Below are 20,201 nucleotides of genomic sequence, written 5' to 3'. Positions count from 1 at the left end.
TTTGGACCCCTGGTGTGGAGAAAAAGTCTACAATGAGCCGTAGCACCGAGATCTTGTCAGTTCTGGCGCCCAACAAGGCAGGTCTTAACTTAGATCTGACATCCTCAGCCCATCCTCTACCAAGGTAGAATGCTAGAAAGCCCAGGGCCTCCGACAAGGGGCAGGCAGGGTTAGAATGAGGAATGGATCGCATGAAGACCTTTCCCCCAAAGGAAGCAGGCAGTGGCAGCCCAGGCTATCCTGGACACAGAATGTTGCAGCTACACGTCAGGCTGAGCAAGCCATATGGCTCCCAGGTACCTGCCGAGATTTTGGCGTCTTCAGAGCCAAGGAGGATAATTCCTGGTGAGAGGCCAATAGGGCTCATCTGCTCCCACCTGGGTCCAACCACAGACGTGCATTCTGGAATCTCCCCAAACCCAGATTCTCTGCTGCCAAGCCGAGATTTCGGGCTCCTTGCAGGCCCCTGCCTGGAGTCTTGCTGGCAAGCTTTTCTTGGTGCAAGGAACCCGTGTTCAGACCCAAAGACTTGTGCTTTGAGGGTGCTGCCATTTGTGACCCTTTACTCTACATAGCCCAAATGATAGCTAGGGCGATCACTCGTATCTGGACCCCACTAGACATCCCCCTTCCAGCACGGCCCCTTTAAGTACCACCCTACTGATTACCACTGGGGGCAGCACTGAGCAGCCAGGCCAGGATCAGAGCTGCTGCCTCCAAGCTTCTGCCGGTACCGGCTACATAGCCGGGTCAGGTACACACCGGAACCGATTTGGGTTATGCAGCCTACCTGGGCTCAGCTCATGGAGAAATAACCAGGTAAGAGGTCAAGCCAAACCGTCCAGCATGTGGAGCTGTTGGCACGGGAGGGGGCTGCATGGAAGGATGAGTCCCCGCCCCCAAGCAACGCAGACTAGGTCCTAGCGATGGCTGCTCCGGGACAGGCCAGAAAAGGGTTGCTGTGTGGGAAGGGTCTTCAAAATACCTAGGATACAAAAGCAAGCCCTACCCCCATCCCACAGAGAGCGGGTATCACAGCGCCCAGCTGACAGCTGCAGCCAGCAAAGCGTGCTATCACCTTCCTGGGGCGGAGCCTAAGACCCTGTCATCTAGCCCAAACTCTGACCTGGCATGGAGTTTAGAATGAAAGGGGTCCGAATAGGGTCAGCCTGAACCTGGGTTTGGAACTAGCCTTGGTACTTAGTGAGCCCTGGCTCCAAAAAGGCAGCCCCTCTATCAGAAAGCCCCTTATATACCTGGGACTAGAGACTGACCCTGAAAGGCCCATCCACATACAAGTCTTGCCAGGCCCCAACACACTCTCAGCTTACTCTGGAGCAGATGTCCTGGGAGTAGGTGCCTTATGGGGGGAGGGGGTGTCATCACCTTCTGAAACCCTCTTTCTCCAGCCAGTTCCAGGCCCTGGGGACCACAAACACTGGTGGCCCACATCTGAACATTAGCCTAGATCCTTTCCAGCCCATAGCTCCAGGGATGAACAACCACACGTTGCCATGGAGCTTTCCAAAGCCAGAGTGGGGAGGACTCTGTCCTGGGGAGGGGCTCCTCCCCCCCTTTCCTCTGCTTTCCCACCCTCTCCTCTGCCTCCTCCTAGCTGACAGCCTCCTGCCTTTGGTACCTAGTGGTAGTTTGCAGCTCAGGGAAATGACACTATGAGCTTGTGGCTCACATGGCCCCCACGTGGTTCTGCAGCCTAGACCTGGCTTCAGGAATGCCAAACACACAATGGGGGTGGGGGGGTCATTGCAATTATGCAAAACAGGAGGGGCTCGCTCGCTCGCTCTGCAGCCTTCTCTGCCCTAACAAGCTTGGTGGGTTTCATCTAAGGAACTGGGATCAGAGATTTATGCAAAAAGAAAAGATATTTGAGACCCAAGAAAACTCTTTGGGGTTATTCTTCTGCCTAGGACCTCATTAAGTTGAGAGAACATAGGCTTAGGTAAAAAGGACTGTCCCAAGTGCAAGTTCACTTTCAGTGCTAGGAGAGGAGACCACTGTCTCACCTGGGACCCTGACTGTCAGAGGGGTACCTCTGCAGTGCTGGTGGGAGGCGGCTATAGTCTCACCTTAAGGAAATCTAAAAGCCCATCATTCCAGCTGTAGGCACCAGAGGGCAGTAATACCGTCACATATTCCCTCATTGATCTACCCAAGCCTAGCTAGCGGACCCTAGTATAGGGAGAGACTCAGGAGTTCCTGCTGCGCGGAGAAAGGTGGGTTCGCTGTAAGCTAAATTCCTGGCATATCTGCCCTACAGGCTGAATGGCCTGTGAGGTTTCTCCTGCAGGTACTTCTAATATAGGTATGGAGCCAGCACCAGAAGCCCTGACCAAGACCTGCAGCCAGGGCTGCTCCATCCCCTATGCCCCAGGTAAGCCGGCCCAGCACGTGGGGTGGGTGGGGGTAAAGGGTCTGGGGTGCAAAGGTGGCTGCCCTGACCGGTATCTCCTCCCAGGGCAAAATCCCCGGAAGGCCGAGTGACTGGAACCGCTAGCCTGGGGACGTCTTTTAAGATGACCCGCACGGACCCGCCGGACTTGCTGGTGTCGACCGTGTACCAGGACATCAAGGTGGTGGCCCCAGGGCTCACATCCAAAAGCCAACCATGTGAGCGATCCGTGCCCCGGCCAGCTGCGCCCGCGCCTTTCAACAAGCGCCACTGCCGTAGTTTCGATTTCTTAGAGGCACTGGACGAGCCCACCATGGAGACACACCCAGAGCCGCCACCTCCCGAGCCCGCGCCACCGCGCGCCCGGCGAGACAGCGAGCCTCGGCGCCGCACCCGTTCCAAGAGCGCGCCCCGTGGGCCCCATGGCCTGGCGCCTGCTCCAGCTTCGCCGCCAGTACTGCAGCGCAGAGGCCGGGAGGCCCAGCGTTCGGTGCGGTTGGAGGGGTCGCCGCACAAGGAGCCCTCGTACCCTGCGCTACGGGCTCTCGCCAATGAGCTGCACCCCATCAAGCTCCAGCCACAGCGTGGTGGCCCCGGACGCATCGCACCTCTGTGCGCCACTCCAGGCCGCTGTGCACCACCCGAACCACCCACAGGACCCGTCCCCCATGTCCGCTGCCGTTTGGACATCAAGCCTGACGAGGCAGTGCTGCAGCACGCCGCCCGAAGCTCGCGATCTTGCGCTCCCAGCGAGGCGGCGCCCTGGGCTCGCACCGTCCCACAGTTCCATGGCCTCACAATTCCAGGCCCCCGCCATGTGGCCCTGTCACGCACTCCCACCCCTAGTGACTTGTACTGTCCTGATCCCAGAGCAGTGTACTGCGACGGGCCGTTGCCTGGGTCCCGGGACTATTTGGAGCACCGCAGCCAACCCTTTGCAACGCCCCCAGGTCCCACCCAATTTTTCTACACGGAGGAACCTGAGGGCTACACAGGCAGTTTTACCACAAGCCCAGGCCTTCCCTTTGATGGCTACTGCTCCAGGCCCTACTTGACCGAAGAAACCCCCAGACCCAGTTCAAGGCGTGGGGGTGGCTACTATGCTGGGGAAGTACGCACCTTCCCGATCCAGGAGCCCCCCTCCCGTTCCTACTACGGGGAGGCTCCTCGAGCCTACGGAATGCCTTTCGTCCCCCGGTATGTCCCAGAAGAGTCCCGGGCACACCCTAGTGCCCGCACCTTCTACACAGAGGACTATGGAAGGTTCCGTGAACGCGACGTAATGACTCGCACTTACCCGCATCCCCGCAGCAATCCCGCCTGGGCTGATTGGGGTCCGAGGCCTTACCGCACCCTTCAGGTGGTGCCTCCTCCCGCCCCTGGACCACTGTTGGCCTCGTGGCACGGTGGCACTGGCACAAGCCCGCCCCGGCTGGTGACCGATAGCCGCCACTACTCTCGATCCTGGGACAACATCCTGGCTCCTGGTCCTCGTCGTGAAGACCCTCTAGGACGCGGCCGCAGCTATGAGAACCTGCTGGGACGCGAGGTTCGGGATACACGGGGTTCATCCCCGGAAGGCCGGCGTCCACCAGTCGTAGTGAACCTATCCACCTCACCCAGACGCTATGCAGCACTGTCGCTGTCCGAGACGTCACTTACAGAAAAGGGCCGTGGTGGGGAAAGCCTGGGCCGCAACTGGTACATCACGCCGGAGATCACCATCACAGACAATGACCTGCGCTCAGTAGAACGCCCGACCGCCAGGGGCTGGGAACTGCCTGGAGGCCGACAGCGGCAGCCTGCACCCAAAGTCCCTGAGGGCCCTGCTGCCAGCCGCCAGCGCAGCCTCGAGCAGCTAGACGAGCTCATCACCGACCTGGTCATCGACTCACGGCCACCAGGCCAGGCCCCAGAGCCTGCCACCGAAGGTTTAGGCCGCCAACTGCGCCGCCTGCTGGACTCACGGTCTGCGGGCCCCGGAGGTGCAACCGCGCTGGCTCCGTCGCGCTCACCCCCGGCCTCGGCTGGCAGCACCGAGGAGCCCACCGGTTCAGGGGAGGCAGCCGATGCCTCCCCGGAGCCCAGCGCAGACGAGGATGACTTGATGACCTGCTCCAACGCACGCTGTCGGCGGACAGAGACCATGTTCAACGCCTGCCTCTACTTCAAGTCATGCCACAGCTGCTATACCTACTACTGCTCGCGGCTGTGCCGCCGAGAGGACTGGGATGCGCACAAAGCGCGTTGCGTGTATGGCCGCGTGGGCAGCGTGTGCCGCCACGTGCTGCAGTTCTGCCGCGACAGCAGCCCAGTGCATCGCGCCTTCTCCCGGATAGCGCGTGTCGGATTCCTGTCGCGCGGTCGTGGCGTGCTGTTCTTGGGCTTCCCAAGCCCGGGCTCTGCCGACAACTTCCTGCGCTTCGGCCTCGAAGGGCTACTGCTATCGCCCACCTACCTATCACTGCGTGAGCTGGCTACACATGCAGCGCCCCTGGGTAGCTATGCACGAGAGTTGGCGGCGGCCGGGAGGCTCTATGAGCCCGCGGAGTGCTTCCTGCTTAGTGTGTCGGTGGCCGTGGGCCCTGGAGCTGCACCCCCCGGAGCCGCTGCCCGTCCAGCGCCACGCAGCCCTGGCCCTACGGTGCGCAAGTTTGCCAAGGTGGCTCTGGCCGCCGGCAGCCCGACGCGGCCTCCTCCTGCGCGTGGTGGAGAGCCAGACATGGAAACACTGATCCTAACGCCACCTCCAGGCACTGCGGGCCTGGACCAGGAGGGTGAGGCTGGCCGGCGCGCACGTGAAGTGGCCTTCATCCACATCCAGCGTGAACTGCGACTGCGCGGCGTCTTCCTTCGCCATGAGTTCCCACGCGTCTATGAGCAGCTCTGCGAGTTCGTCGAGGCTAACCGGCGCTTCACACCCACCACCATCTATCCCATCGATAGGCGCACTGGCCGCCCCTTCATGTGCATGATCATGGCTGCTTCCGAGCCGCGTGCACTCGACTGGGTAGCCAGCGCCAATCTGCTAGATGACATCATGTGAGCTTTGGGACTATTAGGCCCAGGCTCTGACCAGAGCCCTGCCTACTCAGGCCCAGCCTGATCCATCAAGACTGGCCCCAGAATCTGGACCAGCTGGTTCAGTGCCCTGCTAAGTCTCCCGGAGCCTTCCTTAGTCTTCTACAAATTCTCTGCCCTGAGCTCCACCCACTCCAAACATCTAACTTTGCCTAGGAGCCCACCCCCGCCACACACACACACACACACACACACACACACACCCTCCCTGTTCCCCATCAGCTGCTTCTCTTCCTTCCTGTTTTCAACCAGACCACCCAGATCCTACCTACACCCTGGGCTCTCAAGTCAGCCAGGGGGAGGGGGCTCCCTAAGAGCCCGGTCCTCGCCCTCGGTGCTCCCCGCTGGGAGGTGGGGTGGGCCTGAGGACCGCTGGGCTCTGCCTTCTAGTGGAAGGTTACTACTACACACATCCCATGGGGACAAACTTGATATACTTCGTGGGTGCTTGCTATAGCTCGCCAACCCTGGATCTATTCCCTTTCCTCCTAGTCCAGCAGTTCATGTTGACCAAAGCCTAAAGTCCTTACTGCAAGCACTCCCCTAACCCTCCTCCTGTGTCTGGGATGTGTCAGGTTTCAGAGGCCTGGTTCCTGTGCATCCCTAGGATGTTGAGGCAATGGGCAGGGCGGATGCTACACCCTAACAGTACTGCCTGTCCTGAGGTTCTCTCACCTCTGGTCACCTTGGTCTGGGCCCTTGCAGGACCAGTTAGAATAGTGAGGGGTCTTTAGGCCAAGGCTCAAGCCATCCAGCCAGAGGGGAACCTGGGAAGGGGAAGCAGAATGCGGATGGTGTGCTGGCCGGAATTAAAATCTGGCTGGGTGAGGGTTTGAGCTCATCCACACCCACTCAACAAGATGGCCCTAAAACAATCCACCTTCCAGAGAAGATGGAAGCTCAGACCTTAATCTCCCAGGGAGGTGGGAAGTGTGTGCTGATGAATTAGCAGGGGACCCTACATAGAGCAACACACTTACCTGCCGACTGATTTGGGAATAAGGAACAGGGGCTGTCCCTAATTAGGGACTGGTTGGGGTGCAGAGTAGTGAGCCACCCGGTGTGGGAGCTGATAGGGAGCCGGTGCTGAGGCTTAACATGAGTCCAACCTATGCACAAAAGTGCCGCATACTCGCCCTGGCTGAACTCCAAGCTGAGAATAGAAGCCAAAGCCTGATGTGTAATGGAGACTAAGCCTAGGCAGTCCTGGGTCCCTTGTCGGACCTCTGCAGCCTAACTGTACCCGGATTTGAGCCCAGGGCTCCGTGGAGGGTGTGACCCAGAGAGGCTTGAGACCAGAAGCTGGACAAGTACTCTCTAGAACCCCGAAGCCCCTTCGTAGGTAAGGGAGGTCCAACGCGAGAGCCTGGGACAACTCCCTGTGCGCGCAGTGTGCGCATGCGTCACTACCCCCCACCCCGTACCCTGCTCTGTGTCCCCGGAATAGCCCAGAGCTCCCACCTTCGCCTGTGTCTTAGCACCTGCCCCATGCCGCCCTTGCAACACTTGCTGCCGCACCGCCTGCCGCCCTCCCCAGGGGCTCCACATTCCTTCCTGCGGCGGGCTGGTAAGAACGCCCCTGGCAAGAATTCGCCCATTTCCAAAGGGCAAATGCTTTCGAACCAAGTAAAATAGAACTTGAATGTAGCTGCTGCTAACTCGGTGGTGTGTGTGTGGGGGGGGGGGGGTAGTGGTGGTGGTGGTGGTGGGAGTCTGGGGCGTAGAAGCTTGGCAACGGGAAACGTTGGACGTGAGGTTATTGTGGAGGGGGAAGCCGGACGGGAGAGAGGTCCTCCAGCTTACGGATGTTGGGGAAAAGAAGACTTCTCATTTAATGGTTTATGCTAGGAAACTGAAGCCCTAGGACCCAGGAGTGGAGCCGGGATGCGTCACTGCATCCTCTTTTGCTGCCCCACCTCCAGCAACTTGACTTAACAGCATCACTGATTTCCCTAGATCGCAGCTCCTTTAACAGCGACTCAAGATCGCAAAGCTGCAAAGAACTGGGTTGCAATTGGCTAGTCCGTGCCTCAGAACAGAAGTACAACTGGCTGAGGCTCTGGACCTCGGGAAACATCCCCTCACGGGATTGGCCGGGGCTGCCAAAGGGCCCGCCTCCCGCACGCTAAGGCCTCGGTCGGGTTGGGAAAGGGGTTCTGGGGTCCTGAGGCCAAGCGCTCTGGGGAACATGGCGGCGGACCTCGCTCAGATTCCTGATGTGGACATCGACTCAGATGGCGTCTTCAAGTACGTGCTGATTCGAGTCCACTTAGCATCGCCCTCCGAGGATCCGAAGAAGGAGTGCAAGGAAATCGTGCGTGGATACAAATGGGCAGAGTACCACGGTGAGGGCGGGGCCTCTGTGTCTGTGGGGTGGGACGAAGGTTAGGGGCGGGGCCTGAACCTTGTAGTTGCTGGTGGCGGAGCTGTGAATGCTAATGTACTGTGTCTTGTACTAACACTTAGCCAGGCTGACCTAGAAAAGTCGGGGTCTGGGGCAGAAAGGAGTGCGAGACCGGACCCTTTTTCGTCCCCTCTCCCTCTTCGAAACTATCTTTCGTTCATCCTTGTGCCTGCGGGGGAGGGGCTCATCTCCACTGGGAAAAAGACCATCAAGACCTGGAGCTTCAAACCCCTATATCCAGCCCTAGAATCCATTATGGGGTCAACAATGGCGACTAGGGCATATCCTAAGGCCCCTCTCCCCACTCCAGCGGATATTTATGACAAAGTGTCAGGCGAGCTGCAAAAGAATGGCTATGATTGTGAGTGCCTAGGCGGCGGACGCATCTCCCATCAAAGCCAGGACAGGAAGATACACGTGTATGGCTACTCTATGGTGAGCTCCGGTCCCCAGTCCCTAGGCCAGACTGACCTTGTGAGCGCGACTCCCCGACCTGCTACTCAGACCACCTCTGGGACTCACAAGGTTGAAGCTACAGAACCCTTCAAGGCTGTGACTTCCTTTCCCCACATTTCCCATATGACATCAGGGTGGTTGGAAGCCACCTGCCTTGGGCTGTACTCCCTCATCGTAGAGCCTTATGGGTCTGTGTCCTGGCTCTTTGGGGGCGGGGATGCTTGGGGCAGTCAGGGCTGGGGTCAAACTCTAAGCCCTGGCCATCTCCATCCCTGAAGCCTCAGGCATCACCTACCCAGCCCATTCAGTTCCCAGCATGGTTAGGATGGTAGGGTTTAGTTACTTTTCCCCTCCCTGCTATTACTGTGGCTGCTGGGTGGACTCAGAAAGCAAAAGACCAGGCAGACTAGTGGTCATCTTCTCTCTAGGGTTATGGTCGTGCCCAGCACTCGGTTTCAACTGAGAAGATCAAAGCCAAGTATCCTGATTATGAGGTCACCTGGGCTGACGATGGCTACTGAGGCCCTGCTCACCAGCAACTAAGTCAGGACTCTGCTCTTGCTGTGTCGTCTCTTGAAGGACTGGCCCCGTGCTTTCCTTTTGTACTTTTGGCAACATGCCACCTGCCAGGCCTCGGAAGCCAGAACAGTCTGGTCCATAGGAATTAAAAACTTTGATAAGTCTGCTAGTCCCTGACTTGTGTCTTAGCTTTGCTACCTTTGGGTTGCCCCAGGATATACCTGCTCGGCTCCAGGAGGCCCTGGGGACTGTTGGTGCATACTCAGCCCTTTGGATTGAGATAAGGGGCCCCTGAGTTGCTGCCATTTATGGCCTGATTGCTCCTCCATGAAGCTGCTATCCCCAAGGACATCTAGGAGGAGGCCCGACAAGATCTTGCACAAGAAGTTAGTTCCTGGCCACCCAAGGCCTGGGGTGCCCACAGGTGCCCCCTTCCTGTAATTCCAGGAATGCCAGCAGGAAAGGGTCCTGGCACCACTCTCCTGGCTAGCTGATAGGCCGGCTGCCTTGTCCGTCTGTTTCAGTCCCAGCCTGATATCTCTGAGTGGTCAGCCAACAGGGAAGGATCACGGTACCCACAACCCTTAAGACCCTGCGGCTGCACACTGAGTGCCTGTGTCTTACTCACTCAGGATCTCTGGCCACGTTTGTGTCTAGTCCCTGGGCCATTCACGCCCCCTGAGCCTAAGTCTCTGTACCAACGCCACCTCACTGAACAGGGTAGGGACAAGCTTAAACCCTGCTCTAAGAAGTCCCAATGCACAGTGTGCCATTATAGTGGGTACTAGGGAAAGCCTGGGCTGGGGGATCCCTTACCACACACTTGGGCCAGCCTTTGTTAGCTCATGACGTCCCTGCAGACTGCCAGTGGACATTACCGAGATACCCTTGTATAGGCCAGCAGACAGGCTCAGGTGAGACAAGCCCCAAGGTCACAGTAAAATAAGTCGTAGGCAGAGCCTAGCTCCATATAACAAGCGCTTCAAACTGCCGACATCCCTCCTGCCTCAACTGTGGGGAAATGAGCTTGTGTGTTCATCAAGACTTTCCTAGCCGGGCAGTGGTGGCGCACGCCTTTAATCCCAGCACTCGGGAGGCAGAGGCAGGCGGATCTCTGTGAGTTCGAGACCAGCCTGGTCTACAAGAGCTAGTTCCAGGACAGGCTCCAAAACCACAGAGAAACCCTGTCTCGAAAAACCAAAAAAAAAAAAAAAAAAAAAAAAAGACTTTCCTATCGTGGGCTACCTAGCACATGGCTGCTCAGGACAGGTTTTAAAGGCAAACAGGAGGCTAAAGATGGAGCTCGGTTGGTTGGAGTGCTTGCCTGGTACACGAAATCTCCATGTCCAGTCTGGAGTACTGCATAAGCTAAGTGTGGCCAAAGACATCTTTAATCTTAGTACTTGAGAGGTGGAGACAGGGGGATCAGAAGTTATCCCCATAGTAAGTTCAGGGCAGCCTGGGCCACACAAGACCTTGTCACATACACACGCGCACACGCACACCAGAATAGTTGGCAGGGTGACACAGCTTGAGTTGCAGGTGGTATCCTGACATGGGACTTGTTCTGGTCCACAGAGGCAGGCTGTCGATGCTGGACTTATCCTGCTCTGATCCCCTGAGCACAAAGTAGAGGAAACGATGTGCAGCCCTTGAGTAGACCACCCTGACATCCTTGGCCCGCACCAGGGCGGGGCTGAAGGCCCCATCTGAGAATCTGAGAGCCTTGCAAGTGGGGTCCCCAACCTCTCCACATTCCAATAGAAGCTTCCAGTGGGAAGGGCAGGGCAGGGCTGGGTGGATGCACAGGATGCTCATGACCTGACCTTTGATCAGAGAGAGCCAAGCAGGGCCCCCTTCTAGAGATACTTTTACAGCCGATGCTCAGCCCGTAATCACTGGATGGGACCCAGCTGAGGGGCTGCAGGTATAAAGGAGCTGAGCCCTTTCCACTGAGAGCTAAGTCAGCCTGTGAGGCCACTGTAGACAGATAACTGAGTAAAGGCTCCTCTGGGCTACACAGCCTCGCTACCACGGCGACATCCTCCCTCCAGCCTGGCCATGCACCTGCCTAGCCACCTCCTTTCAACCGTGGCCCTGTTTATGGGTAAGTAACTGCTGCCTGGACCCAGTTGGTGTCAGGGCAGATACAGGAACTTGTCAGAAGCAAGTTGTCTACAACGGGGGCATCCAGGACAAGCCAACTGGGCTTGACATTGTTCATGAAATCTTATCTCGCTGTCCTAGAGGAGAGGCCACAGGCCATCATAGGTGACCATCTACCCAGCTCTCTGAGAGCCTTTGCCTGCCACTTTCCCATTGTGGAACATGTGGAAGTTCCTTGGTCATCTTCAGTGTGTCTTTGTTTTTTGAGACAAGGTTTCTCTGTGTTACAGTCCTAGCAGTCCTGGAGCAAACTCTTATAGACCAGGCTGGCCTCAAACTCACAGAGATCCACCTGCCTCTGCCTCCTGAGTGCCCAGCTCAGTATGTCTTTTGGGGGAGTGGGGAGATCCACTTTCTGGAAACACTTCCAATTCCTAGTCATGTGGGCTCCTGTGCCTTCCATATGGGGTGTTTCTTGTTAAGAACCCTTTCCCCTCCCTGGCATGCAGGGGCTCTGTGGGACTAGGAAGGGGAATGCATTTTGTCTGCTTTTGATGTAGAGCCTCAGTGGCAGTTCTTGGCAGACGCCAGGTTCCTCTCTATGTGATCTCATAGGGCTTAACCCTGAAGTCACCTGCTCAGGTCTGGGGTTTCTCTGTATATAGAATTTATACTGCTCAAAATGGCCACTGATGGCTGACAAGATGGCTCAGAAGGTAAAGACGTTTGTTGTCAAGCCTGATGGCGTTTGTGCAATCCCTGGGCCCCACATGGTGGAAGGAAATAAATGGCTCCCACCTCAGTTGTCCTCTGCCCTCTACACCTGTTGCATAGCACATACATGTACACACATACATACATATATGTATGTTTAAAAATATAAAAGCAGGCCGGGCGGTGGTGGCGCACGCCTTTAATCCCAGCACTTGGGAGGCAGAGGCAGGCGGATCTCTGTGAGTTCGAGACCAGCCTGGTCTACAGAGCTAGTTTCAGGACAGGCTCCAAAACCACATAGAAACCCTGTCTCAAAAAACCAAAAAAAAAAAAAAAAAAAATATATATATATATATATATATATATAAAAGCAATCAGTCCCCTTGCCCTCTGCTCACTTAGTTCTTACTCTGCCAGCTGCACAGCCCCTAGGCAAGACCTGGGTCCCCGGCCACTGCAGAAGTCCCGTCGAAGCTGTATGCAACTTTGTGTGTGACTGCAGAGACTGTTCAGATGAAGCCCAGTGTGGTGAGCTGGTCAGGTGGGAGTGGCAGAGAGTGGTGGTGTGAAGGCAGACCCCTGAGCACTCATTCTCGTAGGTTTCCACGGTGCCTCAACCTCCCCGAGTAGCCCTTTCGCCTGCAGCTTCGAGCAGGACTCCTGTGGCTGGCGGGATATCAGCACCTCCGGCTACAGCTGGCTTCGAGACCGGGCAGGGGCAGTGCTAGGTGGCTCTGGGCCTCGTTCTGACCACACACACGGCACTGACTTGGGTAACGCCTAGGGAATCCCTGTACATGTACCCTGTTCTCCCATCACCTTCCTGGCTTGGCTTCCTGTCTGGCCGCCTAACCTCTCACCTTGGGCCAGGCTGGTACATGGCTGTGGGAACCCACCATGGGAAGGAGGCGGCCACCGCGACTCTGCACTCCCCTGTCATGCGTGAGGCAGCCCCTACCTGTGAACTGAGGCTCTGGTACCACACAGCTTCTCAAGGTGTGTGCTGTGGCTGGGCTACAGAAACAGGAGGACACTCCAGGATGAGGGCTGGGGTACAGCTGGTGGGCGGGAGGGAGGCACCGGGGGTTGAAGATGCCCCAGGACCACTCAGAAACACTGCAGATGCTGCTGAGCTGCGACTGGAGCTGATTCATGGTGTGGAGACACTGACCCTGTGGCAGAGCTCGGGACCCTGGGGTCCTGGTTGGCAGCGGCTGGCAGTGAACACTGGCCGTGTCCAGGGTGACTTCAAAGTAAGCTGGGTGGTCTTCTAGGCTGGGGACCATGAGGAGGTTCTGGACATTGGCCTAGGTCCTAAGGACCCTTCCTTTTTCCAGGTGACATTTTCTGCTACCCGAAATGCCACACACAGGGGTGCCGTGGCCTTGGACGATGTGGAGTTCCGGGACTGTGGACTGCCTGGTAAGACTAGCTCACCCTGTCCAAAGCTGGGAGACCCTCACTGCTCACCTCCCTGAGGCCACAGTGGCCTAACTATCTTCCACCCCAGTCCCTCGGGCCAGCTGTCCCCTGGGACAGCACCACTGCCAGAACAAGGCCTGTGTGGAGCCCCACCAGCTGTGTGACGGCGAAGACAACTGTGGGGACAGATCTGACGAAGACCCGCTCATCTGCAGTGAGGCTGGGGCCATCCTGGGCCGGGCAGGGTGAGGGAATACAGAATGAGACCAGGAGGCTGGACCTTGATCTCTGGGCCCTTCAAAAGCCACTCGGGCTAGTCCAGGAAAGCAGACATGGGCATAGCCATTCCGGATGGGACAGCCAGTGTCTCCCTGGAACCAGGGCCATCTGATGACATAAAGTCCTGCTCAGTGGCCCTGATAACGCCTCGACCCCACTCCTTAGGCCACCACATGGCCACTGACTTTGAGACGGGCCTGGGACCATGGAACCAGTTGGAGAACTGGACCCGGAACTGCAGTGCTGGCAGCGTGGTGAGCCCTGCCTGGCCCCACCGAGATCACAGCCGGAACAGTGCATATGGTGAGGTCTCCAAGGGACCCTGGACATGGCTCTGTCCATCCATCTCTCTCCCAGTGACCCTGGCCCACATTTGCCCTCTCTCACAGGGTTCTTCCTAGTCTCTGAGGCCAAGCCTGGCACCGCTGCCGTCCTCTTTAGCCCTGAGTTCCAAGCCTCAGTCCCCTACAACTGCTCAGTAAGATGGGTGTGCAAAACAATAAGTAACACATGGGGTTGCCCTTCCTGGTTGTTTAGATGCCAGAGGGCCCTGGCAGCCAGAGATGTCTTCTGTTTCAGCTCACCTTCTATTACTACCTGCATGGGTCTGGGGCCAGCCGCCTCCAGCTGTTCCTGCAGGCACAGGAGCTCAACGCCACCCAGGCTCCTGTCCTCCTGCGGAGCCATCGTGGAGAGCTGGGGACAGCCTGGGTCAGAGACCGGGTTGACATTCAGAGTGCCCACCCATTCCGAGTGAGGCTGGGATCCGGGGGTGGGATCCAGGGAACCCTGCTAGAGCATGCACAGGAGAACATGGCATGCCTTATCGTCACTCTTGAGAGCTGCTCAGTGGGAGAGGTTGAAAGTGTCTGGCAATTTATGAAGTACAGTGAATGGTGCAGGGGTGCGGGGGAGGGGGCGTATCAGAAAGAAGATAGGACAGAATAATGCTTGGCCCTCCCTGAGCCCTCCCTGTCCTCAGATCCTCCTAGCTGGGGAGACTGGTCCAGGAGGCATTGTGGGCCTGGATGACCTCATCGTGTCCAACTACTGCAGACTCGCTCCCGGTGATGTGCCCAAGGCCCTCCCCTGGCCTGCCCAGGTAAAGCCAGGTCCTCACCCACGCCAGCCTACCCCAGTTCTGCTCCAGATGTGTCCACTCTGCAGTCATCATGCTCTATCCCCAGACATCCATCAGGCTGCCCCAGAAAGCCTGCGAGCCAGGGCATCTCTCCTGTGGAGAGCTGTGTGTGCCCCCGGAGCAGCTCTGTGATTTCCAGCAGCAGTGCGCCGAGGGCGAGGATGAGTGGAAGTGTGGTGAGGCCGGGCAGAGCCTGGGTTCCGCGTGTGCGGGGGCCCGGGCAGGCCAGGGTCTGGGCTTTGCTGCCTTCCGGAGCAGGTTACTCTTGTTGCAGGCACCACAGACTTTGAGTCCGCCTCTGCTGGGGGCTGGGAGGACATCAGTGTAGGAAAGCTGCAATGGCAACGGGTTGAAGTCCAGAACAGGAAGCCTGCCAGGGATGCCAACTGGGATGTTCCTGGTGAGGCCACTTTCCCACAGGAGCCCCCTCTTGGAGAGTGTGTGTAAGATAGGGATACCAGAACAGTGAGGGGTACCTTGCTCTTCCCATAGGGCACTTCCTGTCTCTGCAGAAGGCCTGGGGGCAGCTAAGATCTGAGGCCCGGGCTCTCACACCTGCCCTGGGCCCCTCTGGTCCTCACTGTGAACTCCACATGGCCTGCTCTTTTCTCAGTCACCCCCAAGGTACTACATGCCTCTTGGCCCCAGGAGCCACCTGCATGTGGACAGGGTCTGAGGATGACCCACCCACACAAACTCCCTTGGTCAGGTTTCTTGGCACTGGTTGTGGTACAGAATGGCTTCCGGGAGCTGGTATGGCAGGCCCCAAGCAGCAGCAGCGGGGGATGGACGGTGGAGAAGGTTCTTCTTGGGGCACGCCATCGACCATTCCAGGTGAGGACAGCAATCTAGGATGGGGAATCTGTAATGAGCCTGCCCCTAGCTTACAGTCCTTTCCCTCTACCTGCCCAAAGCTGGAGTTCGTCGGTCTGGTGGACTTGGATGGCCCTGGCCAGCAGAGGGCTGGGGTGGATAATGTGACCCTGAGAGACTGCGACCCCACAGTGACCACTAAGAGTGACCAAGGTCTCTCCTGCCCACCTCCCATCTCTACCCAGTCAATCTCTAATCCTATCTCTAATCCTTATCACAGCTGGGAATGGGGGCCAGGGGTGGGGTGCTGACCTCACCCGACCCCACCCCACTCCCAGAGGTCTCCTGTAACTTTGAACGGGACTCATGCAGCTGGCACACAGGCCACCTCACAGATGCCCACTGGCACCGTGTAAGAAGCCATGGCTCTGAGTACGACCACACCACTGGCCAAGGTAGGGGACTTCCCATGGTCTCTGAGGCCTGGGAGGGGAGCGCAAACTGGGAGAGCATTTCTGCATCTCAGCTTTCCATCCCTTGTAGGTTTCTTCATGTTCCTGGATCCCACAGACCCACCTGCTCATGGACAAGGTGCTCTTTTGCTTACAAGACCCCAGGTGCCGCTTGCCCCCAAGGAATGTCTCAGCTTCTGGTACCATCTGTATGGGCCCCAGATTGGTGAGTCTGAGCTGTTAGACCCTCTGCATGTACCTGGTGCCCACTGCAGCCTGAGGCACCAGGAGTTGGGGGCTGTTCCCCTTTAAACTCCTCTTCAGGGACACTGCGCCTGGCCATGAGGAAAGATGGGGAGGAAGACACACTACTGTGGTCCAGGTTGGGCACCCATGGCAACCGCTGGCACCAGGCTTGGGTCACTCTACACCACCAGCTAGAGGCCAGAACCAAGTACCAGGTGAGGGTGAGCTTGGCACTTGGTAGATGGTGTAGGGTTGGCCCCCGCCAATTACCACTCTCTACCCTCAGCTGCTGTTTGAAGGCCTCCGGGATGGGTACCATGGCACAATGGCCCTGGATGACATAGCTGTGCGGCCAGGCCCCTGCTGGGCCCCCAAGAGCTGTTCCTTTGAAGACTCTAACTGCGGCTTCTCTCCAGGGGGCTTAGGGCTGTGGAAGCGCCAGAGTAATGCCTCAGGCCATGCTCCTTGGGGTCCTTGGATAGACCATACCACAGAAACAGCCCAAGGTACTGCTCTGGCTGGGGTGGGGGTACAAAGGGCTGGCCAGGGGAAAGCAAGCTGATGCTGGTCTCCCTGCCCCCAGGGCACTACATGGTGGTGGACACCAGCCCAAATGTACTGCCCAAGGGTCATGTGGCCTCTCTGACCTCAGAGGAGCACCAGCCCCTGACCCAGCCTGCCTGCCTGACCTTCTGGTACCATTTTAGCCTTCGTAACCCAGGTGAGGGGCTACAGGAAAGGGAAGGGCCCCTGTCCACAACTAGGGAACCCCTAAAGCAGCTAACCTGGCTGGTTCTCGGTGGGTAGGCACCCTGAGGGTCCATGTGGAAGAGGGCACAAGGCGTCAGGAGCTCAGCATCAGTGCCCAAGGTGGATTTGCCTGGCGTCTGGGCAGTGTGAATGTGCAGGCCGAGGAGGCCTGGAGGGTGAGTGCCTGGGCGGGGAGTGGGAGGGGGGACTGGGGACGGGGACACCTCTGTCATCCTCAAGAGTTGCTAGACCAGCCTGCGTGATCTGTTGCTCGGCACCCTGTAGGTAGTGTTTGAGGCCGTGGCCGCAGGTGTGGAGCATTCCTACATGGCTCTGGATGACCTCCTCCTCCGAGATGGGCCCTGTGCTCAGCCAGGTGAGCAGCTTGCTGTGGCCTGAGTATGTATCTATGTCAAAAACAATTCTCTGCGTTTTGCCCCCACCTGGCCCTGCCCCAGGCATAGTGATGCTTACTGGGGCAGCTCTGCTTACCTGTTAGTTCCTTCCAGGGTCCTGTGACTTTGAATCTGGCCTGTGTGGGTGGAGTCACCTGGCTTGGCCCAGTCTAGGTGGGTACAGCTGGGACTGGAGCAGCGGAGCCACCCCATCGCGCTACCCCAGACCCACAGTGGACCATACCCTGGGTACAGAGGCAGGTGCGCACTGGCTGTAGTGGGACCGGGGCTGTGTTCACTCAACTTTCCTCAAGTTAGAGACCATCACGTCAAGTGAGCCAGCACATCTACCCTCTCATTTCCAGGCCACTTTTCTTTCTTTGAAACCAGCGTGCTCGGTCCTGGGGGCCAAGCAGCCTGGCTGCGCAGTGAGCCACTGCCAGCAACCACAGCCTCCTGCCTCCGCTTCTGGTACTACATGGGCTTTCCTGAGCATTTCTGTGAGTGGCTGGGTCCTGGGTGTAGGGGAATCAGGGCTCAAGTTGGGCACAAAGGTATCCTCCAGGAAGCTGAGCTGACCTGCCCTGGTCTCTGCTCTCAGATAAGGGCGAGTTGAGGGTGCTCCTGAGCAGTGCCCGAGGCCAGCTAGCTGTGTGGAGCCAGGGAGGGCGCTTGCGGCACCAGTGGATACAAGCCCAGATCCAAGTGTCCAGCTCTGAGGAGTTCCAGGTGAGTTCCCAGGGCAGCTGTCCTCCCTCCCTCTCTTCTGTCCCTGCAGATACTCATCAGCTTTCCCTTCCCCATCAGATTGTTTTTGAAGCCACTCTGGGTGGACAGCCAGCTCTGGGGCCCATAGCCCTGGATGATGTGGAGTACTTGACAGGACAGCATTGCCAGCAGCCTGCACCTAGCCGGGGTAAGCACGGGGCCCAGGATGGCTCAGATGGCTGCAAGTACTGTGCCCAGCTCAGGAAACCAGCTGAACCAGGACTAGGTTCTGTGCTCTCCTGTCTATGCCTCACAGAGCCGTACCCACAAGGGGTGGGCTGTACATAGGGCTGCACCAGCTTTCACTGTCTCCTGGGCGAGAACTGTCTCGAAGGAGCTGCCAGGCTAAGCTGGAGACCACAATGGGATCTGTGTTTGGCAGTCACTGGCTGCCGTCATGCTGGGAGGAAGAGGTGGAGCAGCTCTGCAGTATTGTGCTGACAGATGAACAAGGGCAAACCTGGAAGCCAGCAAGGGCTGGAGGCATTAGGCAGCCCAGGCTCATTCCTTGCCAGTAGTCCTGGAAACAGAACCCTGACACAAGGACTGGGAGCTATTTGGAGAACCCAAGTACCCTCTCTGCCCTCAGGTGAAATGGCAGCAGCTGTGTCTGTGCCAGTTGCTGTTGGAGGGGCCCTCCTCTTCTTCTTGTTCCTGGGGCTCCTGGGCCTTGGGGGTTGGCGTTGGCTACAGAAGCGCTTCCTCTCTCATAGGAGTACAGATACAGCAACCTCTGGTTTTGACAATATCCTCTTCAATGCGGTAGGAACCCCCAGATGTGGGCAAGTGGGAGATTCTGTCTCCATGCTCGATGATGGGAAAGCAGTGGTGGGCTGGCCTCGAGAAGAGGCACCCTGCCCTACCTGTTCAGGTACAGGCTGCCTTTCAATGGCAGTTGTCCAATATTCCTCCTTCTTCCTAGGATCAAGTTACCCTCCCAGAATCTATCACCAGCAGCTCCCCAACCAGACAAGGCCTGGCCCCTCGTGCTAACTCCCACAGCATTCAGCCCTCAGATGCCTAACCTCCTCCATTTGGGCCTGGATGTACGGATTGGGTCATGCTTCGCTTCTACAGCTCTTTCTCCATCTGGTGACTTTGCCCTCTGGTGTGATCAAGGGTAGAGGGATCTTTGCACTGTGAATAAACGTTCTTCACCAGTGAGGGCAACCCAAGCTTTCAGACTGCATTTCATATACACTGTACTTGGCATGATATATCATGGCTGCCAGGGCTCAAGACCAGAGACAAAATTCAGGGAGTGGTTGTGGAACCCCCTCATTGCCTTTGGTGCAGCTCAGAAATTACAGGATTCACCACCCTAGCCAGCAAGGAATGGGCTCTGCTTCTAACTTACCAGGTGATTTTGTGCCATGAGGATGGGATCACCCCATAGATGCAGGAAAATGGGAGTGTAAAAGCGACTGGACATGGTGCCATGAAACTGGCGTGGTGAGAAATGCCACCTCAGATAAAGGCCTGGACAGCCCTAGGGCTGCAAGTGGTGGCACTGAGGTCAGTGGGTATGGCCATCATGTCTTACAGCAGGATTGGACTAAAGACGTGAGAAGAGATCTGGGACTGCCACCCTGGCCCAGGATCCTGGTGATGTGCTGGTGACACACCTGTTCCAGGAACGGTTTCTGAAGTGCTATCTTCCACATAAAGCCTCAGCTATGGCCTCACTGAGGACTGAGGGCCCTGAGGGAAGGGGCATGGACACCTACACCTCGGCAATCAGGAGCTCCCTTTCTGTCCAAGGAAACCTGTCCTTGCCATAGATACCGTATGTTCCAAGCTAGGCTTCTGTCTGTCCAAAACCCAGCTCCACGAGAAAGAGGTGGTGGGACATGGTATGACATGGTACCACCCTGTATCTTCAGGTATCACAGAGCTGACTGATGCCCACTTCTCTGAGCAGACAGGGAAAGAACTTTCAAATTCCTCGGGTCCCTGTGAGGTATCTACCATGAAGGATGCCTGCTTTTATCCCCTACAACGTGATCTACAATGAAGAGAGAACTGGGGACTGCAGAATGCTAGGCTCTGCTTCTCTCCAGCAGAACACGGGCTCTTAGAAGACATCACCTCCTCCCAGGCACTACCTCACAGGGAGTTCTTCAACTCCCCAGAACTGAACTCCCCACTGCAGCCAGCTGTCCAAGGGACAGAAGGTGCAAGTCCGCACCCCTGCTGAGGTCAGAAGGCAGGGAGGAAAAAGCCAAGAGGCTATCACTTTGCAAGG

The 20,201-nt window shown here is 57.4% G+C and overlaps 3 protein-coding genes across 7 annotated transcripts; all 3 read left to right on the top strand.

Annotated features, from left to right (window-relative positions):
- Positions 1-185: 185 nt before the first annotated feature.
- Positions 186-7,568, top strand: Ajm1 (apical junction component 1 homolog). Of its 4 annotated transcripts, none has more exons than XR_009055998.1 (3): positions 186-819; positions 2,279-7,058; positions 7,448-7,568. XR_009055998.1 is itself a non-coding variant. In XM_057755397.1 (3 exons), the coding sequence occupies exon 3, from the start codon at positions 2,535-2,537 to the stop codon at positions 5,454-5,456; it is 2,922 nt and encodes a 973-aa protein (XP_057611380.1). In that variant the 5' UTR covers positions 186-819; positions 2,279-2,392; positions 2,477-2,534; the 3' UTR covers positions 5,457-7,148. The 4 variants fall into 4 exon arrangements, 2 of the variants coding, with proteins under 2 accessions (XP_057611380.1, XP_057611379.1); XR_009055997.1 differs by lacking the exon at positions 7,448-7,568 and adding an exon at positions 7,340-7,408; XM_057755397.1 differs by lacking the exon at positions 7,448-7,568 and having other exon boundaries at positions 2,279-2,392; positions 2,477-7,148.
- A 57-nt stretch (positions 7,569-7,625) lies between these two features.
- Phpt1 (phosphohistidine phosphatase 1) lies at positions 7,626-9,039 on the top strand. The gene is made up of 3 exons (XM_057755398.1): positions 7,626-7,836; positions 8,206-8,330; positions 8,780-9,039. The coding sequence occupies exons 1-3, from the start codon at positions 7,680-7,682 to the stop codon at positions 8,870-8,872; spliced, it is 375 nt and encodes a 124-aa protein (XP_057611381.1). The 5' UTR covers positions 7,626-7,679; the 3' UTR covers positions 8,873-9,039.
- A 1,580-nt stretch (positions 9,040-10,619) lies between these two features.
- On the top strand, positions 10,620-20,195 carry Mamdc4 (MAM domain containing 4). Of its 2 annotated transcripts, XM_057755370.1 has the most exons (29): positions 10,620-10,977; positions 12,108-12,218; positions 12,290-12,463; positions 12,561-12,686; positions 12,813-12,943; positions 13,028-13,112; positions 13,201-13,326; positions 13,557-13,694; positions 13,781-13,869; positions 13,971-14,144; positions 14,374-14,493; positions 14,579-14,708; positions 14,807-14,932; positions 15,025-15,156; positions 15,242-15,366; positions 15,447-15,558; positions 15,684-15,800; positions 15,889-16,023; positions 16,122-16,258; positions 16,330-16,549; positions 16,627-16,764; positions 16,851-16,969; positions 17,079-17,169; positions 17,303-17,449; positions 17,554-17,688; positions 17,790-17,917; positions 17,996-18,104; positions 18,546-18,718; positions 18,879-20,195. In XM_057755370.1, exons 1-29 carry the CDS (start codon positions 10,932-10,934, stop codon positions 18,978-18,980), a joined length of 3,696 nt encoding a protein of 1,231 aa, XP_057611353.1. In that variant the 5' UTR covers positions 10,620-10,931; the 3' UTR covers positions 18,981-20,195. The 2 variants fall into 2 exon arrangements, with proteins under 2 accessions (XP_057611353.1, XP_057611352.1); XM_057755369.1 differs by having other exon boundaries at positions 18,546-20,195.
- The last annotated feature ends 6 nt before the right edge of the window (positions 20,196-20,201 follow it).

Source organism: Chionomys nivalis, chromosome 22 (genome assembly GCF_950005125.1).
Source record: "Chionomys nivalis chromosome 22, mChiNiv1.1, whole genome shotgun sequence".
Classification (NCBI taxonomy): domain Eukaryota; kingdom Metazoa; phylum Chordata; class Mammalia; order Rodentia; family Cricetidae; genus Chionomys; species Chionomys nivalis.
This window is presented reverse-complemented; position numbering and strand designations above follow the sequence as displayed.

Coding starts and splice junctions, on each gene's coding strand:
- Ajm1 (XM_057755397.1), top strand. CDS start 2,535: ATGACCCGCACGGACCCGCCGGACTTGCTGGTGTCGACCGTGTACCAG.
- Mamdc4 (XM_057755369.1), top strand. CDS start 10,932: ATGCACCTGCCTAGCCACCTCCTTTCAACCGTGGCCCTGTTTATGG. Junction 10,978..12,107: donor AACCGTGGCCCTGTTTATGG/GTAAGTAACTGC, acceptor TTACTCTGCCAG/CTGCACAGCCCCTAGGCAAG. Junction 16,765..16,850: donor TTTTAGCCTTCGTAACCCAG/GTGAGGGGCTAC, acceptor CTCGGTGGGTAG/GCACCCTGAGGGTCCATGTG.
- Phpt1 (XM_057755398.1), top strand. CDS start 7,680: ATGGCGGCGGACCTCGCTCAGATTCCTGATGTGGACATCGACTCAGAT. Junction 7,837..8,205: donor CAAATGGGCAGAGTACCACG/GTGAGGGCGGGG, acceptor TCCCCACTCCAG/CGGATATTTATGACAAAGTG. Junction 8,331..8,779: donor ACGTGTATGGCTACTCTATG/GTGAGCTCCGGT, acceptor TCTTCTCTCTAG/GGTTATGGTCGTGCCCAGCA.